Source organism: Bufo bufo, chromosome 1 (genome assembly GCF_905171765.1).
Source record: "Bufo bufo chromosome 1, aBufBuf1.1, whole genome shotgun sequence".
NCBI lineage: Eukaryota > Metazoa > Chordata > Amphibia > Anura > Bufonidae > Bufo > Bufo bufo.
Genome location: NC_053389.1, coordinates 663,681,877 through 663,699,197, shown reverse-complemented (window position 1 = coordinate 663,699,197; position 17,321 = coordinate 663,681,877). Strand labels below are relative to the sequence as shown.

The window sequence follows — 17,321 nt, the reverse complement described above, 5'->3', positions numbered from 1 at the left end:
CTTAGCAAGCTTAAAAACATCTGGGTGATAAACAGAGTGAATAATTTCTTCTTTCTTAAAATACATGGCTTTTAACGTAGGATACATTGGTCCATTGGTCTTATTTGTGATAGATGTCAGTTCTGCTTGAAGTTCCTTGTCGTCCAATAATGTTGGGTCAGGTACATTTACACTATGCAATGTATTTCATATATGCAGAGACATTGGACATCAGAAAAAAAAACTTTGTAGTCCATCCTAAAACCATGGAAGTCAGTTTCAAAGATGTTTATATTTTACCTCACACTTTGTTCTGTAATGTTATGTAATAAATAAAATCTTACAGCCTAAATGTAGTTATACAAATTAGAGTAATATGTATGGGGGTGTTGTGACAGAAGTCTGGGGAAAAAGAAAGCCGTTTGCTTTCAACATGCTAAATTTTTTAGTTCTCAGGTGAGATAAGTCAGACATGTCAGGCAGCACCTTACTCCTCTTCAGGACACATGCACACTTTCCCAAGCTGAGAGTACACGTGTATCTGAAATATCCGGAGGAATAACTGCTAACCAAATGAGAAATCAACCACTAGGTATCTAAAGTGTATTGCACCCATAAATCACAAATAATTGTCTGAAAGTGACCGTTTTATTAAGTATTCATTGACCTTCTGCTATCCACCAGCAAAACAAACTGCTACTAATATAAACAACCGTTTAAGAAGGATAATGTTTTATAACTGAAATACTTTTATTAGGTCAGCAAGAAATTGATGTTTTCATATGTAGACCAAACTGCACATAGACAAGTGAGTAAAGTATTTGTAGTACTGTTGGTTTAAATATGAGCAGCATCTGGCATTCATAAGTGAGGAGTTCTTGACAATGGTGGGATATCCTCATTGGATGATATATTTTTAAATGCCATAGTCACAAAGTTAAAACTATAAGTTCTTTTATATTATAGTGTGCATATAGTTATTTCATTAAGAATTGCTTAGGTACCACTCAGTGTCTACATTCAGAATTGACTTGAAAATCTGACATCATTCCAGCAGCCTCATGGTCCGACATATTTTACATAACACTATTATCTGCTCTTAAAAATAGAAAAATAAAACATGTTTTTTTAGCAGCCATATTTGACAAGCAGATTTTCATTTTAAATATAAATCATCAGATGATCAAGTCAATCCTCCTTCTTTGGGGTTGGATAATTTAACAAAAATAATACCCCTGGATTATTACTAACATATGTTTGTACATAACTTTAGAATTTTTACAACTTGAATTTAGCTATATCTTGTTTTGGGTAAATGATACGATTTTTTCCCCCCTCCTTTTAGTTTTTTGGTGGAAGTCTTTTATCTCCACATACATATGCAAGTCCAGCTTGTTAGGATTTTCAGTAGTAGATCCAGCTTTTTCCTTTTGTATGTTTTCATTATTATAATTATTAATATTATTAAGGTAAAAAAATATTCTGCTGGAACTTTTAATTATTGGTTAGGATGTTTGAATTGGAAGGAAGTGAGAGCTTCTGTTTTCTTTCTTGGATTTCTTCCCTTTAATTGGAGAGCCTTTATTACTCAATGCAACAAACATCTCCTTTCCATTATGGGTCCACTTTGCTGATGCATATGTGTTGTATTTGTTCTCTTGGATTAGCTCTTTAAAGTTGCAGTCTTCATTGCAAGATTTCTGAAAAGTAAAAGGAGCATATTATATTGCATACTTTCATGACTGGTACTGCAATTATCATTTATTAATGGTACTAGGCAGTACATATAGAACTGAATAAAAAAATTGAAAACTAGATTTCTGTATATGCCATTTTTATGTAAAGTAGCCTATAGGGAACTGTCTGTATAAAACACTGATCTACTCAGTATCCCTCAACTCTGATCACCTAGATCAGTTGTCACCAAGCAAATCTTACCATTGATTTTAGAAACTTGGGGTTATTTATGGTACTGTTTCACAAGATGTTAGGCACATCCTTCATTTTTTGGTAACACAGTTTTGACACAGATCTCTCATTTAGCAACAGAAGTGTCTCCTTATATGCTCCTTTGTGTTGAGCAATGTTTTTTTATTGGATTCCATTTATGAAACGCATTTTCATAAATCTTTGTTACAGGGTGGGTTTTAAAGAAGTTTTCCAGGCTTCTAATATTGATAACTATCTTAGGGGTAGGTCATTAATATCCAGTTGGTGAGGGTCTGACACCCCCCATTCCCTTTATTAACTGTTTCCTGCAGTCTACAAGCACTGGCACTATGATTTTGAATGGAAAAGGAGGCAAAGCAGCATTTAAAGGGTTGTGGTTGTGCTGGGATACTGCATCTCAGTTCCCATTCATTTTAATGGGAGCTGAGCTGCAGTATCCAGCACTGCCACTACACACTAGTTTCAGCGCCAGAGGCTGCAGGAAACAGCTGATTGTGGGGGAGAAAGGTGTCGGACCCATACCGACTGGATTATTAAAGACCTATCCTGATGATAGGTCATCAGTAGCAGGAACAAGGAAATCCTCTTTAAAGGGGTTCCCCAGAAATTAAGAAAATGAAAATACTTAATTAATACTTTATTATAAATAGATTCCCAAATATCTTTCATTAGTTATAACGGCTCGTTTTGTCTGGGGAGCAATCATTTGAGCAAATAAAATGGCCACCGTCCTATTAGTACACACAGAACCTGTCCTAATCACACACCAGGACAAGTTACTTCGGAACACTGAGGTAAAGAGCTGCCTCATCCTCCTTTCTGCTCTGCTTGTCAGGGATTGTGATCCTGAATACAGTTGATCTTTAGCTGAATCTCTGTAGGAATGTAGTTCATGAGGAGACATGAAGTACAGAGAGGAGGGTAGAGGAGAGCAGCAGCACTTGTATACAGTCTTCTCCATTACTACAGCCCCAGATTACCTGTCCTGTCTGTCCTCTCTATACTTCATGTCTCCTCATGCACTCCATTCCTACAGAGATTAAATTTATCGGCTGTATTCAGGATCATAATCTCTGACAAGCAGAGAGGAGGATGAGGCAACTCTTTACCTCGAAATTGTGAAGTAATTTGTCCTGCTATGTGATTAGGACAGGTTTTGCGTGCATTAATAGGACGGTGGCCATTTTATTTCTCCTAATGATTTCTCCATAGACAAAATGAGCCATTATAATTAATCAAAATAATTTGGGAATATATTTATAATAAAGTAATATTTAGGTATTTTCATTTTCTTAATTCCTGGTGAACCCCTTTATTGGTTTGGTTATAGTGTATGTATTAATATATTACCTTTCCATAGAGTTTCCCAGATTTGTTCATAGCTAGAAAATATTCACTTTGCACTCCTTTGATTGCCACTATCCCACCAACTGTTACTGTTCTGATCTCCAGAATACCTGTAAAACACAAGCAGAATTACAAGGCTTAATTTATTGTTTAATCTGCAGTAAATTAATACTAACTATGCATTTATAAACTTGTTCCAAAGGGCATCTAGAGCTAGCGATAAAAAGGATTCATCACGCTATGTCTGAATAGTACAATGATTATGGTGGGAACTTGCAGTTCTTGTATTAATTATAGTAGCCCAGATAGTATGAAGTAACATCAAAACATACTTGCCCTTACCAATATGTCTGCCAATAATGTTTTGCCAGCTACATAGCAGTGTCCTCAGGGTACTTACTGCTACAGCAGAACCCATATAAATTTGTCAGCCAGAAAGTTGCCTACACAGTTATGCCAGTCACAGTAGTCCATATGGAAATTTGCCAGCCCATATTACAATAGAGTCCTTTGTTCTGCACTCCTCTCTGTTCCTATAACAGGCAGGCCTGGATTGGCAATCTGCCTTATCAGGCAGATTCCCGGTGGACCAATCACTCAGTGGGCCGCTCATACAGGTGGAGCTGCCCATCTGTTAAATCCAGCCACTCTGTGTGTGCAGCTCTAAAGTTCTGAGCCCTGGCTCCTCCTCAATTCTCTTACTTGAGCTAAAAAACATGTCTCCTGTCTTTCTCAAGGCATCACGCCAACAGCCTGACACTAAAGGAAGTAGGAAACCTATGTGCAATATACAGAACAGGGCAACTGTAGAAGCAGCAATCTTGTCTGCAGAAGTATGCCCTACACAGATGTATAGACTGCTGTGGTCAGAAGAGAAGGGTATGTAGACACTGCAGTGTACTACTAAATTGAGGAGCAAAAGATGAAGCAATTTACACAAAGTTTCCTACAGCCAAGGTAAGGCTACTTTCACACTTGCGTTCGGAGCGGATCCGTCTGGTGTCTGCACAGACGGATCCACTCCTATAATGCAAACGCTTGCATCCGTTCAGAACGGATCCGTCTGCAAACTGTTTTTTCAGATCTGAGTTTTCACTTTGTGAAAACTTAGATCCAACAGTATATTCTAACACAGAGGCGTTCCCATGGTAATGGGGACGCTTCAAGTTAGAATATACTAAAATAACTGTGTACATAACTGCCCCCTGCTGCCTGGCAGCATCCGATCTCTTACAGGGGGCTGTGATCCGCACAATAACCCCTCAGGTGCCGCACCTGAGGGGTTAACTGTGCGTATCATAGCCCCCTGTAAGAGATCAGGTGCTGCCAGGCAGCAGGGGCCAGACCCCCCTCCCTCCCCAGTTTTAAATTCATTTGTGGCCAGTGCGGCCCCCCTCCCTCCCCAGTATTATATTCATTGGTGGCCAGAGCGGCCCCCCTCCCTCCCTCCCCAGTATTATATTCATTGGTGGCCAGTGCGGCCTCCCCTCTCCCCCCCTAATTAAAATCACCCCCCCTAATTAAAATCACCCCCCCCATCATTGGTGGCAGCGGAGAGTCCCAGTTTAATCGCTGGGGCTCCAATCGGTTACCATGGCAGCCAAGACGCTACTGCAGTCCTGGCTGCCATGGTTACTTACCAATTTTAGAAGCATTAGCCTTACCTGCGATGTCTGTGACCTGCCGGGCGCTCCTCCTACTGGTAAGTGAAAGGTCTGTGCTATAAGCAATGCGCCGCACAGACCTTTCACTTACCAGTAGGAGGAGCGCCCGGCCAGTCACAGACAGCGCAGGTAAGTATAATGCTTCTAAAATTGCTAAGTAACCATGGCAGCCAGGACTGCAGTAGTAGTAGTGTCTTGGCTGCCATGGTAACCGATCGGAGCCCCAGCGATTAAACTGGGACTCCGATCGGAACTCTCCGCTGCCACCAATGATGGGGGGGGGGTGATTTTAATAAGGGGGGGGGGGAGGGGAGGCCGCACTGGCCACCAATGAATATAATACTGGGGAGGGAGGGGGGCCGCACTGGCCACCAATGAATATAATACTGGGAAGGGAGGGGGGTCGCAATGTCCACCAATGAATATAATACTGGGGAGGGAGGGGGGTTGCACTGGCCACCAATGATTATAATACTGGGGAGGGAGGGGGGGGCCGCACTGGCCACAAATGAATTTAAAACTGGGGAGGGAGGGGGGTTTGGCCCCTGCTGCCTGGCAGCACCTGATCTCTTACAGGGGGCTATGATGTGCACAATTAACCCCTCAGGTGTGGCACCTGAGGGGTTAATTGTGCGGATCACAGCCCCTTGTAAGAGATCAGGTGCTGCCAGGCAGCAGGGGGCAGTTATTACACAGTTCTCAGTATATTCTAACTTGAAGCGTCCCCATCACTATGGGAACGCCTCTGTGTTAGAATATACTGTCGGATCTGAGTTTCACGATCTAACTGATATCCGATGGTATATTCTAAATTCTCATGGTGATGGGGACGCTTCAAGTTAAAATATACCATCGGATTGGAGAAAACTCCGATCCGATGGTATATTAATAGGGTCTCCTGACTTTACATTGAAAGTCAATGGGGGACGGATCCGTTTGCAATTGCACCATATTGTGTCAACGTCAAACGGATCCGTCCCCATTGACTTGCATTGTAAGTCAGGACGGATCCGTTTGGCTCCGCACGGCCAGGCAGACACCAGAACGCTGCAAGCTGCGTTCGGGTGTCCGCCTGCTGAGCGGAACGGAGGCCAAACGGTGCCAGACTGAGGCATTCTGAGCGGATACGCATTCACTCAGAATGCATTGGGGGCTGTACGGATCAGTTCGGGGCCGCTTGTGAGAGCCTTCAAACGGAACTCACAAGCGGAACCCCGAACGCAAGTGTGAAAGTAGCCTTAGAGGAAGGTGGGGTTTAATGGCAAGGTGGGCACAGCTTGCCAAGGAAGGGGCAGGACTTAGCATTGCCTTGACCTGTCTTACCTGAAAAGAAAAGCAGGTGTGTATAATAATGTAGAAATGTTTATTGAACTTGTTGGGATGCTTATAATGTGTGATATATGTATAGGGTTAAGAAAGAAGAATACTGCAGCACTCTGTCTTCTTTAAAGTAGTTGAAAAGGTTTATTTAACAAATAAATTCAACATTTGTCTTTGACAAGGACTGTAGGTACTCGAAATGTGACATCTTTCTTGATCTCCCTTGGACTTTAAGGCTAGAGCCTAACACTGCTGCCACCGCTACTTTATGACCCCAGAAATTGCTTGATTTAGCTTTGTAGGGTTGCCTGCTGGTACATGGCAGATACAAATGGTGCCCGACAGAACCACTGACTCCTCCAAGTTGTCTGTCATTTTGATAGGGAAATTAGTGCTGCATATCATGCTATATTTTCTTTCAAATATGATGGAATCTGGGAAGGCAGCATGTGTCCAATATATGTAGTGTATGAGGACTTTCTGTACATCTGTCTAATATGTGATCGCAGCGTATGTCCAGTATGTGCGTTAAGTGTCAGATGTATGAGTGAAGTGTTTTTGGCCTGTCTCTCTTGTACTGTACATGGCCTCAGTGCAGAAAGTTCAGATGTATTTATGGTGTGTGACATGTTTCCAATGAATAGCATGTGTTCCACGTGTGTAATGTTTCAGTGCATGTACTGTATGCATCATGTGCCTAATAAGTGGCATGTGTCTAGTGTATGTGTGTTAATTAGTGGCAGCTATGTGGCATGCATCCTCTGTGTGATTGGCATGTTTGCAGCATGTGTCTAGTGTGATTCCTTAATAAAAGCAGGCTTCGTTCAGCTGTAGAACATTTGTACCTGAAGAAGGGGTATATCCCCGAAACGCGTTGTACCGCTTGCTTAATAAAAAAGAACCCTCATTCTATTCCAACTACTGGGTGGTTCTTGCGCCGTGGGATATTCTTTTTCTCTATTGAACTAGTGTGATTCCTGGCTGATTATACTGTTATTAGTGGTGTTTTTAAAAGCTGTGCTGGGATGCATAATTTAGTATTTTGTTCATGCCAGTAGCTAAGGAACGGCATCATCCCATGGTATATAATTATGAATTATATATGCCGACATCCACCTATGCCAGCTATGGGCATGTGAACTGGGATATGCAGCAAGGAAACTGGTGTAGATTTCTGGTATAATGTTTGACAGTTTTTGGGCATTACAATAAATAAGTCAGGCCGGGTAAGAACACCCCCCCCCCCCCCCCACCCATTCTCTACTCCATTTTTTGAGTGGTGACCGGGGGTCAAAAACCCCAAAAAGGCAGAACATTTTGCATAATCATGGCATGCGCCAAGCTTTGTGACCTTTTTGATACCAGTTTTTTTGCATACAGGGGTTGGTAAATGTGTGTATTGCTTGACTCAATAAAGTATCTACTGTACATATGCTGTACTGTCATATGAGTGTCATGTCAGCTTTATTTGCTGACACTGGAATAGATATATAAATGTAGCTATCTATCCCTGTGACAAACACTACACACAGAGGTCAGTAGTGGAGAATACAATCAGACAGAAAGACCATAAATATGTTGCGTTTTAGAATAATGCCAGGAACCTAGGACTGGTTAGACACTGTATGTGGCTACGCTAGTTATATGTCATTCCCACATAATGTAATATTATGGACTTTTGTTAAATAGAATCACCAGAAAATTCACTATTAAACTAAGTACAATGTCTAGTAGGACTAGATCAGCTGGATGTAATGATCTTTGCTTCATTCTTAGTGATCCTTACTTCATTCTGGAGTACTTTTAATCCATAAGCAAATAAATAGCTAAAAGGATTGTCTGTCCTTGGAGCTGACGACTCCTATGCTAAGGACCTGTGCCCCTGAACATAAAAATGAAGACTCACCTGTCCATGGTCCCATCGCGGCTTCGCTTCCAGCAGGAAGAGGCTGCATCCTGTGACCGCTGCAGACAATCACAGGCTTCAGTGATCACAGCGGCTTGAACGCTACGTCGCAGCAGTTATATACCATTGAAGCCTCTGTGACCGCTGATGCCTGTGATTGGCACAGTGTCTAATGGGACTGCAGACAAGTGAGGCAACTTTTTTATGTTCTGGGGCACAGGTCTTCAGTATAGACGTTTTTGGCTCCAAGGCTGGACAACCCCTTTTATTGCAGGCCCAAACCACTCTTGCCTTCTTTGCCAGTCCTTCCCTCTCCTTCTTGATTGACAGGGCCAGGTGAGATGACTATGCGGGAACCTAGTCTTGTCATGTGGAGTAAATGCTGCAACTTTTGTGTGAAAATCCTCAGCTTTTACAGTAGCAGCAAAGTGGATGAAATTTTACCATATCTTGTCCACATGCTGCAGAAAATTTCCGTAACAAAATATGCACATAACTTGACATGCGGAGCAGATTTAAAATTTGCTAAAATGCTAGTCTGTCATGTTGCCATGTTTATGTTGTGGCTTTCTGACACAGATTTCACATTTTACAATGCAAAGGGTGAAATCTGTGCCAAATTGTCGATTTCTGCAACAAAATTTGTTGATAATTTTTGCTGCTAGGGAATATGTTGCAGATTTTTCATAGTGAAAATGCCTATATATTCACACTATGGATTTTCTATGTCGATTTTGGGGTGTTTTGATAATCTGCGTTGTGGAAAAGAGCAATCAATGGAATTTCCATACGGATTCTGCGCTAACAGTTTTTAATGTATGACATTATTTTAATTGGTAAGATTATAAGCTAAACTTTTTGATAATATTACTCAGGAATGTCTATTGACTTTTTCATAGGTGAAATTACAGCTGTCTCCTTTTATTAGACTACCTAGTTTTACTTGAACGTTTGCTATGCTTTAACACAAGTCCACTAGGCACCCCTGATATGGAAATGTCCTGGCAAAATAATAAATAGGCGAGACTGTGAGAAAGTGATTAACAAAAGTCTAACAAAATCACTTTTTGAAGGAAAAGCAGAAATCTTAGGATGTGTACATGATACAAAACAGACCACTGAATAGTGTGTTTTCAGTAAGATAATGCATCTGCTTGACCTTTCTGGGCATTAAAAGCAGATAGGATTTGCAATGATTTATGCATGTACAGATAAACAATTATTCCCTTCCTGTGCAACTGTTTTAATCCTATTTTGTGTATGCTGCTAATCATTTTAGTACAAATAATATATGTTCCTGTCTTGTACTGTATGTTCATGATACTATAGATCTTGTTAAAATATCCAAAAATATACCTATGGCTGCATCATAAATTCACGATTGAAAGTTAAATCATTCATTCCAGCAAACATGATGACTTTTTATAAGATCTAAGATTGTTTGCAAAAAAAAGGTACAGTACAGTTTTTATCTGCATAGCCTATACTTGGCAGCTGCAGGAAGGGGAGAAGTTAGATTCCTTTATTATTCTTGATGACTTTGAATATCGTAACTCTATACAGCATTTAATTATCAAAAATACATAAAAAATATTTTAGATTCTTCTTAAAAAAGGTAAAGGAGTTGTCCCATTTATAATAATGTATCCACTATGCAGGGGTAGGCACCTCTGCCACTGCAGCTGTTGCGAACCTACAACTCCCAGCATGCATGCTTGCTCTGCATTTATCTGAACTCCCATAAAAGTGATTGGAACATGCTGGGAACTGTAGTTTCACAACAGCTGGAGTGCCGAAGGTTGCTGACCCCTGACCTGCAGGATAGGGGTTAAATGTCTAATTAGCAAGGGTCAGGCTACTGGGGCCCCCAGTAATCACGTGGACGGTGGCCTACTTTCCCCCGTTTGAATGGACCGGTGAACATGCATGTGTGCTTGTACTAAGCTATCTCCCTCAGCGCACACCAGTTATCATCCGGCACAGTGGAGAAGAAGGGATTCCTTCCCTTCCGACTGTGACGTGGCCGCCACTGCCACCAATGAAAAGATTAAGGGGAGGGGGCTGTGAAGCTGCCACTGGCCACCAATGAATATAATACCGTGGAGAATGAGGGGCGCTGTGGCCACTGCACCACCAATGAATATAATACTCAGGAGGGTGGGGGGGGGGAAACTGTTGGCCACTGTGCCACCAATGAATATAATTAACCCCTAAATACAAATGAATGCAATGGGTATCAGTAATGACAAGGAATGGCGATCCTGCTGAACCCCGTCAATTAACCCTTCAGTTGCGGCATATTCATTGGTGGTGCAGTGGCCACAAGGCCCCCCACCCTCCTCAGTATTATATTTATTGCTGTTGCATTGGCCATAGGGCCCCCCATTCTAAGTATTTGCATTGGTGGCAGTGGCAACTTCTGCCGCAGTTGTTTTGACCTTGTCCCCTATCTACTTATCCCCTGTGGATAAAGGATAAGTTGTTGTAATGAGACAACCCCTTTAATTAAATATTTAAGAGACTGCCTGCTTCAGAAGGTGTGTGGTGTGCTTTAAGTGCAAACAAAATGTAAGATTAACCCTTTAGTGACTAAGCTTGAAGGGGTTGTGCCACAAAAAAAATCCTACATTTTTCAAACCAGCACCTGGATGTGAATACTTTTGTAATTGCAAGAATTTAAAACTTTTGTATAGCCACTGAGTTATTCAATACAATGTATATGTATAGTGCCAGCTGCCGTTTGTTTTCTTTATGTCTCCCACGTCACTGAGGTGGTCGCGGGTGCTCAGCGTAAATCTACAACTGCCACCAGCCACATCTCTGGTTAGTGTTTGCAGCAGTTATGGCAAAAAAAGACATGCCCCCTGAGCCTGCTCCATACGTGGCAGGTGCCAGCTGTATAATACAGCAGGCATATGGCTGCAATGACCAGGATTATTGATGACACCAGCCAGTCATTCAGCCCCTCAGGTGTCACAATCAATAGCAATCAAGGCATCAGTGGGGTTAGGCAGAGGGAGAGGGCTCCCTTAGCCTTTCGATTGGAGCCCTTGTAATGAAATCATGGGGCTCCGATCGGTTACCATGACAGCCTGGGGCCTTCTGAAAGTTCCAAGGCCTGTCATGGTTAACTGCCTGTCAAGTCTTGCGTGTGGGTGGGCTTCTCAGGCAGCCTCTCAGAAATATTCCATTGTGGTCTGTGGGAAAAGCGATAAGAAGATTGCAGGTTCCAATCCCCTAAGGGGACTAAAAGTTACTGTGGAGAAAGTAATTTGAAATTGTACATATAAAAATTCAAAACAATAAAACTATTTTAGAATATAAACAACAGGTATTGCCATATGCCAAAATGCATTGCAGAATCCACAACTTTTTAACCTTTTCATACTCATGGCCCTTGTTTTATACAGTAGAAATTATATTATTTTGTGCACACTGTTTATGGGTACATTCACAGTGTAATTTCTATTTTTTGTGCTGCCTACAAGATTTTTACCATGATTCATTTTATCATTTATACCATTCATGTTTTACTCTGAATTGCCTGTTAAATGAAAGCTTCAAGGTATTACGGTCATGGAAATTTCAAATGATGTAATGTGTACACAGTAACACTTTTTTTTTTTTTTGCAAACTTTTGTATCATTTTTAATAATTTGTATTAGAAGATTACTGTTTCAAATCTTTATTCTTAACAGACAAGGTTTTAGCATCGTCCTGTATGCTAGAACATTATGCTTTCTTTCTCTATGACACCAGGTCTCTCTTAGGGCAGCGCTCAGTGTGTCCTAACAGCAGGCTTACTTGAACAAACAGCCCTGGGGTCCTTTCTAGGACCCTGGGGCTGACTTAGATGGGTTCTTCAGACTCTAAATGGGTCACCAGGAAATACAGTCACCCAATCAGCTGGGGGCTTCAATCATTGCAGGGTCAGGGACTGTGTGGATCAATGGATTAAAAGCCAGGATTTGCTATTACTCTGATCCCATCCCAGGTTGGACTAAGAACCTGAGTCCCTAGTGAACAGTTGTTAAGGGATGAATGCAGTAATATTTTCCCCCGATTAGTTGCTGGAAAGGATACCTGCACAGTCTTAACCAATTATTTAACCCATTTAAAGGGATTTTCTATACATGTACAAATCAATGACAATGGCAGGTGTTACAGCCACGACCCACTGTTCTGCTCACCTATTCTGGTGCCCTGAACCTGCTCTCTGTATCCTTCCCTACGAGCCATACGCCGGCCTTGTTCTCTCCATCTTGCCTACAAGGCTCGTATGAAGCGGGTTTTGGCTGTGTAACTCCAGCCCTGTTCATTTAACCCCTCAAATGCCATGGTCAATTGTGATCACAGCATCTGACTGTTTAGATAGATGGAGTTGACTGCCTCTGAACCCCATTTGGAGCCTCCGCTCTGAAACTGTGAGGTTCCTGTCAGTTAGTATGGCAGCCTGGGGCCTTGTAAAGGCTCCCAGGCCTGCCATAGTAGGTCTCCTGTTTAGGAAGCATGTCAAAATCACATAGACTGTAATTGTATTCTGTTGGAGTCTATGGGACAAGCCATCAGAAGATTGCATGTTCAGGTCCCCTAAGGGGACTAAAATTTACAATAAGGCAAAAAAGTTTTTAAATTGAAATCAAGCCCTTTCCCAATTTTACATATTAAAAAAAATTATAACATAATACAAAAAACATAATTGGTATTGCTACAAATGTCTGTCTGAACTATTAAATATAAGAATAGAGTAGAATATATTAGAACTATTAACTATGAAAATATATTAGAACTTTTAAATATAAAAATATATTAGAACATCGTATCAAAAAAAAATTAACAATGTCTGATTTCTTATTTTTGGTCACCTTCTCCCCACCAGCAAATTTGAATAAAAAATGGTCAAAAAGTTGAGTGCACACCAAAATGGTACCAGTAAAAACTGCAGCTCCTCCCATAAAAAAAATAAATAAATTCCTCAAACAGCTCTGTAGATGGAAATATAAAATAGTCATGGGTGTCAGAATATGTTGATGCCAAGAAATTTTGACTTTATTTTTTTTAAAGTAATAAAAACATAATAAAATCTATATACATTTGATATGACCATAATTTACTGATCCACAGAATACGGTGTTGTCTCCAGAACACAGTGAATGTTGCAAAAACAAAATCTAAAAAAGCATGGCAGAATTGCTTTTTTTCACCACAAACATTTTTCCCTATTTTCTAACTACAAAAAGTAAGCAAAAGTACTTCCTCATATGGCAATATGTGAATGAAAAATTATAAAAAGCATGATTGAGGAGAAGGGGAGGAAAAGTTGGGGAGGAAATACAAAAGCACAAAAGCGAAATTGGAACATGTCCTTAGGGGTTAAAATGATACATTTTTATTGTTATTTTTTATGCAAATTCGAGCTTCAATGCATCAAAGGGTGTGGCCAGCACTGAGAAGCTGAGCATGCACCAAGGGGCTATGCCCCAACAATTGGCACACTGAAACACTAATTTCTATAAAGAATAAAAGTCTTTTTTCTCGGGAACCCATCTGATTTTCACAAGCCAAAATCATTTTAACCAACAGGATCAACTGTAACAGGCACGTTTAATAGTTTTGATTCTGCTGACTATTTAAAGGGCTTCTGTCACTCCACTAAACAAATTATTTTTTTTGTCTCCTTAAAATCCTTATGCTGCAATTTCTCAATATATAGGGCTATTACTAGTTTGGTTCAGTAGTTATCAAAAAACTGACTTTTATAATATGCAAATTACCTCTCTAGCAGCCGCATCCTCCATTCATAATGACGCCCCCTCCTCATGTTGATTGACAGGGCCAGCGGACGCGCTCGTTCTCTGACTGGCCCTGTCTGCGTTTTAAATCTCGCGCCGGTCTTCAGTTGGCGCAGGCGCACTGAGTGGAGGATGCTCGCTCGGCCGTTCCATCCTCAGTGCGCCTGCGCCGGGTGTACATGTGACGTCATCGGCGCAGGCGCACTGAGGATGGAGCAGCCGAGCGAGCGTCCTCCACTGAGTGCGCCTGCGCCAACTGAAGACCGGCGCGAGATTTAAAACGCAGACAGGGCCAGTCAGAGAACGAGCGCGTTCGCTGGCCCTGTCAATCAACATGAGGAGGGGGCGTCATTATGAATGGAGGATGCGGCTGCTAACAGCAGGTAGCAGCCCTACCTGCTGCTAGAGAGGTAATTTGCATATTATAAAAGTCAGTTTTTTTTTATAGAACTACTGAACAAAACTGAGTAATAGCCCTATATATTGAGAAATCGCAGCATAAGGATTTTAAGGAGACAAAAAATAAATAAATAGTTTAGTGGAGTGACAGAAGCCCTTTAATGCTAGTTATTAGTACCATTTGTCACACTATTTGTCACACTAATGGTATTATTAAAATGTGGTTTTTTTTGAGTTTTTTTTTCTTTTTTTAGGTTTAATTTGGAGGAAAACTTCTAATTATTATTAAAAAGTATTTTTTTATTATAGCTTTTAATTTCTTAAATATTAAAACTGACACAAAAACGAATTATTGCAATGGGTTACCTATTTTGTGACGATCATTTTCATATATAACATGTATAGGTTTGAGAGAACGGGGTGACTATGGTGACGGTTTCTGTTAGCGACCATTTTCTGTTAGTACCATTTGTCACACTATTAACCATACTGCCATACGGCTATATACGTGCTATTTCCACATGCCCCGTGCAGTTAGCAGGTATATCCCAGCGCTGATCAGGGACCCTGAGGAGAATACAGGAGCGGTTTAATACCGCTTCTGTCTTCTTCTGTGCCGGCAGGAGGACAGTGCTGCACGAACGCAGAAGGGAGGTGGCAGAGCCGCTTCCTCTGTTAGTCCCGGCGGGAACGTGACTGCCGGGGGTGTCTAGAGCATGGGCAGAAGCAGAGCTGCAGGGTCTAAGGAGACCCTGATAAGCTGTCTGTGTGTCATTCCCCCTCAGGGGGCTGTTTTCCACTGTAATTGGGGCTCCTGTGGATGCCCCAGTTACAGTGGAAACAGTGAAAAAAAATAATGTTTGTGTCCGCCAGACATCTTTTAATGACCTCCTGGGGGACAGATTATGTGCCGAAAAAAGTTAAAATATACAGTACAGACCAAAAGTTTGGACACACCTTCTCATTCAAAGAGACTTCTTTATTTTCATGACTATGAAAATTGTAGATTCACACTGAAGGCATCAAAACTATGAATTAACACATGTGGAATTATATACATAACAAACAAGTGTGAAACAACTTAAAATATGTCATATTCTAGGTTCTTCAAAGTAGCCACCTTTTGCTTTGATTACTGCTTTGCACACTCTTGGCATTCTCTTGATGAGCTTCAAGAGGTAGTCCCCTGAAATGGTTTTCACTTCACAGGTATGCCCTGTCAGGTTTAAGAAGTGGGATTTCTTGCCTTATAAATGGGGTTGGACCATCAGTTGCGTTGAGGAGAAGTCAGGTGGATACACAGCTGATAGTCATACTGAATAGACTGTTAGAATTTGTATTATGGCAGGAAAAAAGCAGCTAAGTAAAGAAAAACGAGTGGCCATAATTACTTTGAGGAATGAAGGTCAGTCAGTCAGCCGAAAAATTGGGAAAACTTTGAAAGTAAGGGCTATTTGACCATGAAGGAGAGTGATGGGGTGCTGCGCCAGATGACCTGGCCTCCACAGTCACCGGACCTGAACCCAATCGAGATGGTTTGGGGTGAGCTGGACCGCAGAGTGAAGGCAAAAGGGCCAACAAGTGCTAAGCATCTCTGGGAACTCCTTCAAGACTGTTGGAAGACCATTTCAGGGGACTACCTCTTGAAGCTCATCAAGAGAATGCCAAGAGTGTGCAAAGCAGTAATCAAAGCAAAAGGTGGCTACTTTGAAGAACCTAGAATATGACATATTTTCAGTTGTTTCACACTTGTTTGTTATATATATAATTCCACATGTGTTAATTCATAGTTTTGATGCCTTAATAGTCATGAAAATAATTAATATTAAATATTAATTAAATATTAAAAATGCCATCGCTAACAGAAACCGTCACCATAGTCGCCCCGTTCTCTCAAACCTATACATGTTATATATGAAAATGATCGTCACAAAATAGGTAACCCATTGCAATAATTAGTTTTTGTGGCAGTTTTAATATTTAAGAAATTAAAAGCTATAATAAAAAAATACTTTTTAATAATTAGAAGTTTTCCTCCAAATTGAACCTAAAAAAAGAAAAAAAAAACTCTAAAAAAACATTTTTATAATAATTAATAATAGTGTCAAGTAAAAAAAAAAAAACCACAAAAATTATTTTTGTAGTCAAACAAATAAAAAAGCTACAGTCACTAAACCACCAGGTGCATAAAATCACAAAAAGTTGCCTGGACATTCAGGCCTTTTTGGGCTAAAGACATACCTCTTTTCTAACCTACTAATCTAATCTAGGATGTGCCACCATTATCAGATAGGAGCAGCTCCCACCTTTGGGATCCACTGCTATGTCTAGAATGCGCCCCCTTCCCCCCTCCCAGAGTGAATGGAGAATGCACCACACAAACTTGGCCACCCTCCATTCACCCCCATGGGAGTTCCAAGAATGCCAAATTCTGGCTCAGCCACCAGTCCCATAATGGTGAATGGAGTGATGGCCATGCATGCGCAGTGCATACTCTTCTCACAGCTGTGGGATTTCCAAAAACAGCCAAGCACGCCCTCTAGGGTATTTTAGGAACTCCCATAGCAGTAAATAGAAGCATGCCTCCTTCTTGTCAGGGACTCTTTTTCTGGAGATAAGAGCTGATCTCAGAGGTGGGATCTGCATCTATCTAACATTGGGGTCATATGCTACCAATGCCTGAGATGGGTATAACCCTTTAAATATTACATTTAGTGTTATATACAGTATTAACATTATTAGAATGTCTTTGCCATCATGTAGTTGAAAATAAATATTTGAGAAATTTATTTGAATTGCGTTTTTTAAAAGTGATTATCACTAAATCACTATAATTATTGTATTAATTATAGTAGATATGAGTTGTATACACAGAGCTTTATACTGTATAAGATTTATATATAACTCATAATTCTGATACCTGTATAATTGTTTGCAAATTCTCTAACGGTTGGAAGGTACTAC

The 17,321-nt window shown here is 40.9% G+C and overlaps 2 protein-coding genes across 3 annotated transcripts in view; one reads left to right on the top strand and one right to left on the bottom strand.

Annotated features, from left to right (window-relative positions):
• The window catches only part of FAM227B (family with sequence similarity 227 member B), a 695,955-nt gene that overhangs the window by 238,679 nt on the left and 439,955 nt on the right, over positions 1-17,321 (top strand). The gene's annotated exons all lie outside the window — the stretch shown is intronic.
• FGF7 (fibroblast growth factor 7) overlaps positions 442-17,321 on the bottom strand; it is an 84,795-nt gene continuing 67,915 nt past the window's right edge. For both annotated transcript variants that reach the window (XM_040414022.1, XM_040414021.1), the window contains exons 3-4: positions 3,280-3,386; positions 442-1,679 (exon numbers count right to left, since the gene is read on the bottom strand). In XM_040414022.1, the coding sequence (XP_040269956.1) occupies positions 1,485-1,679; positions 3,280-3,386 (302 nt within the window). In that variant the 3' untranslated portion in view covers positions 442-1,484. The remainder of the gene's footprint in view (positions 1,680-3,279; positions 3,387-17,321) is intronic.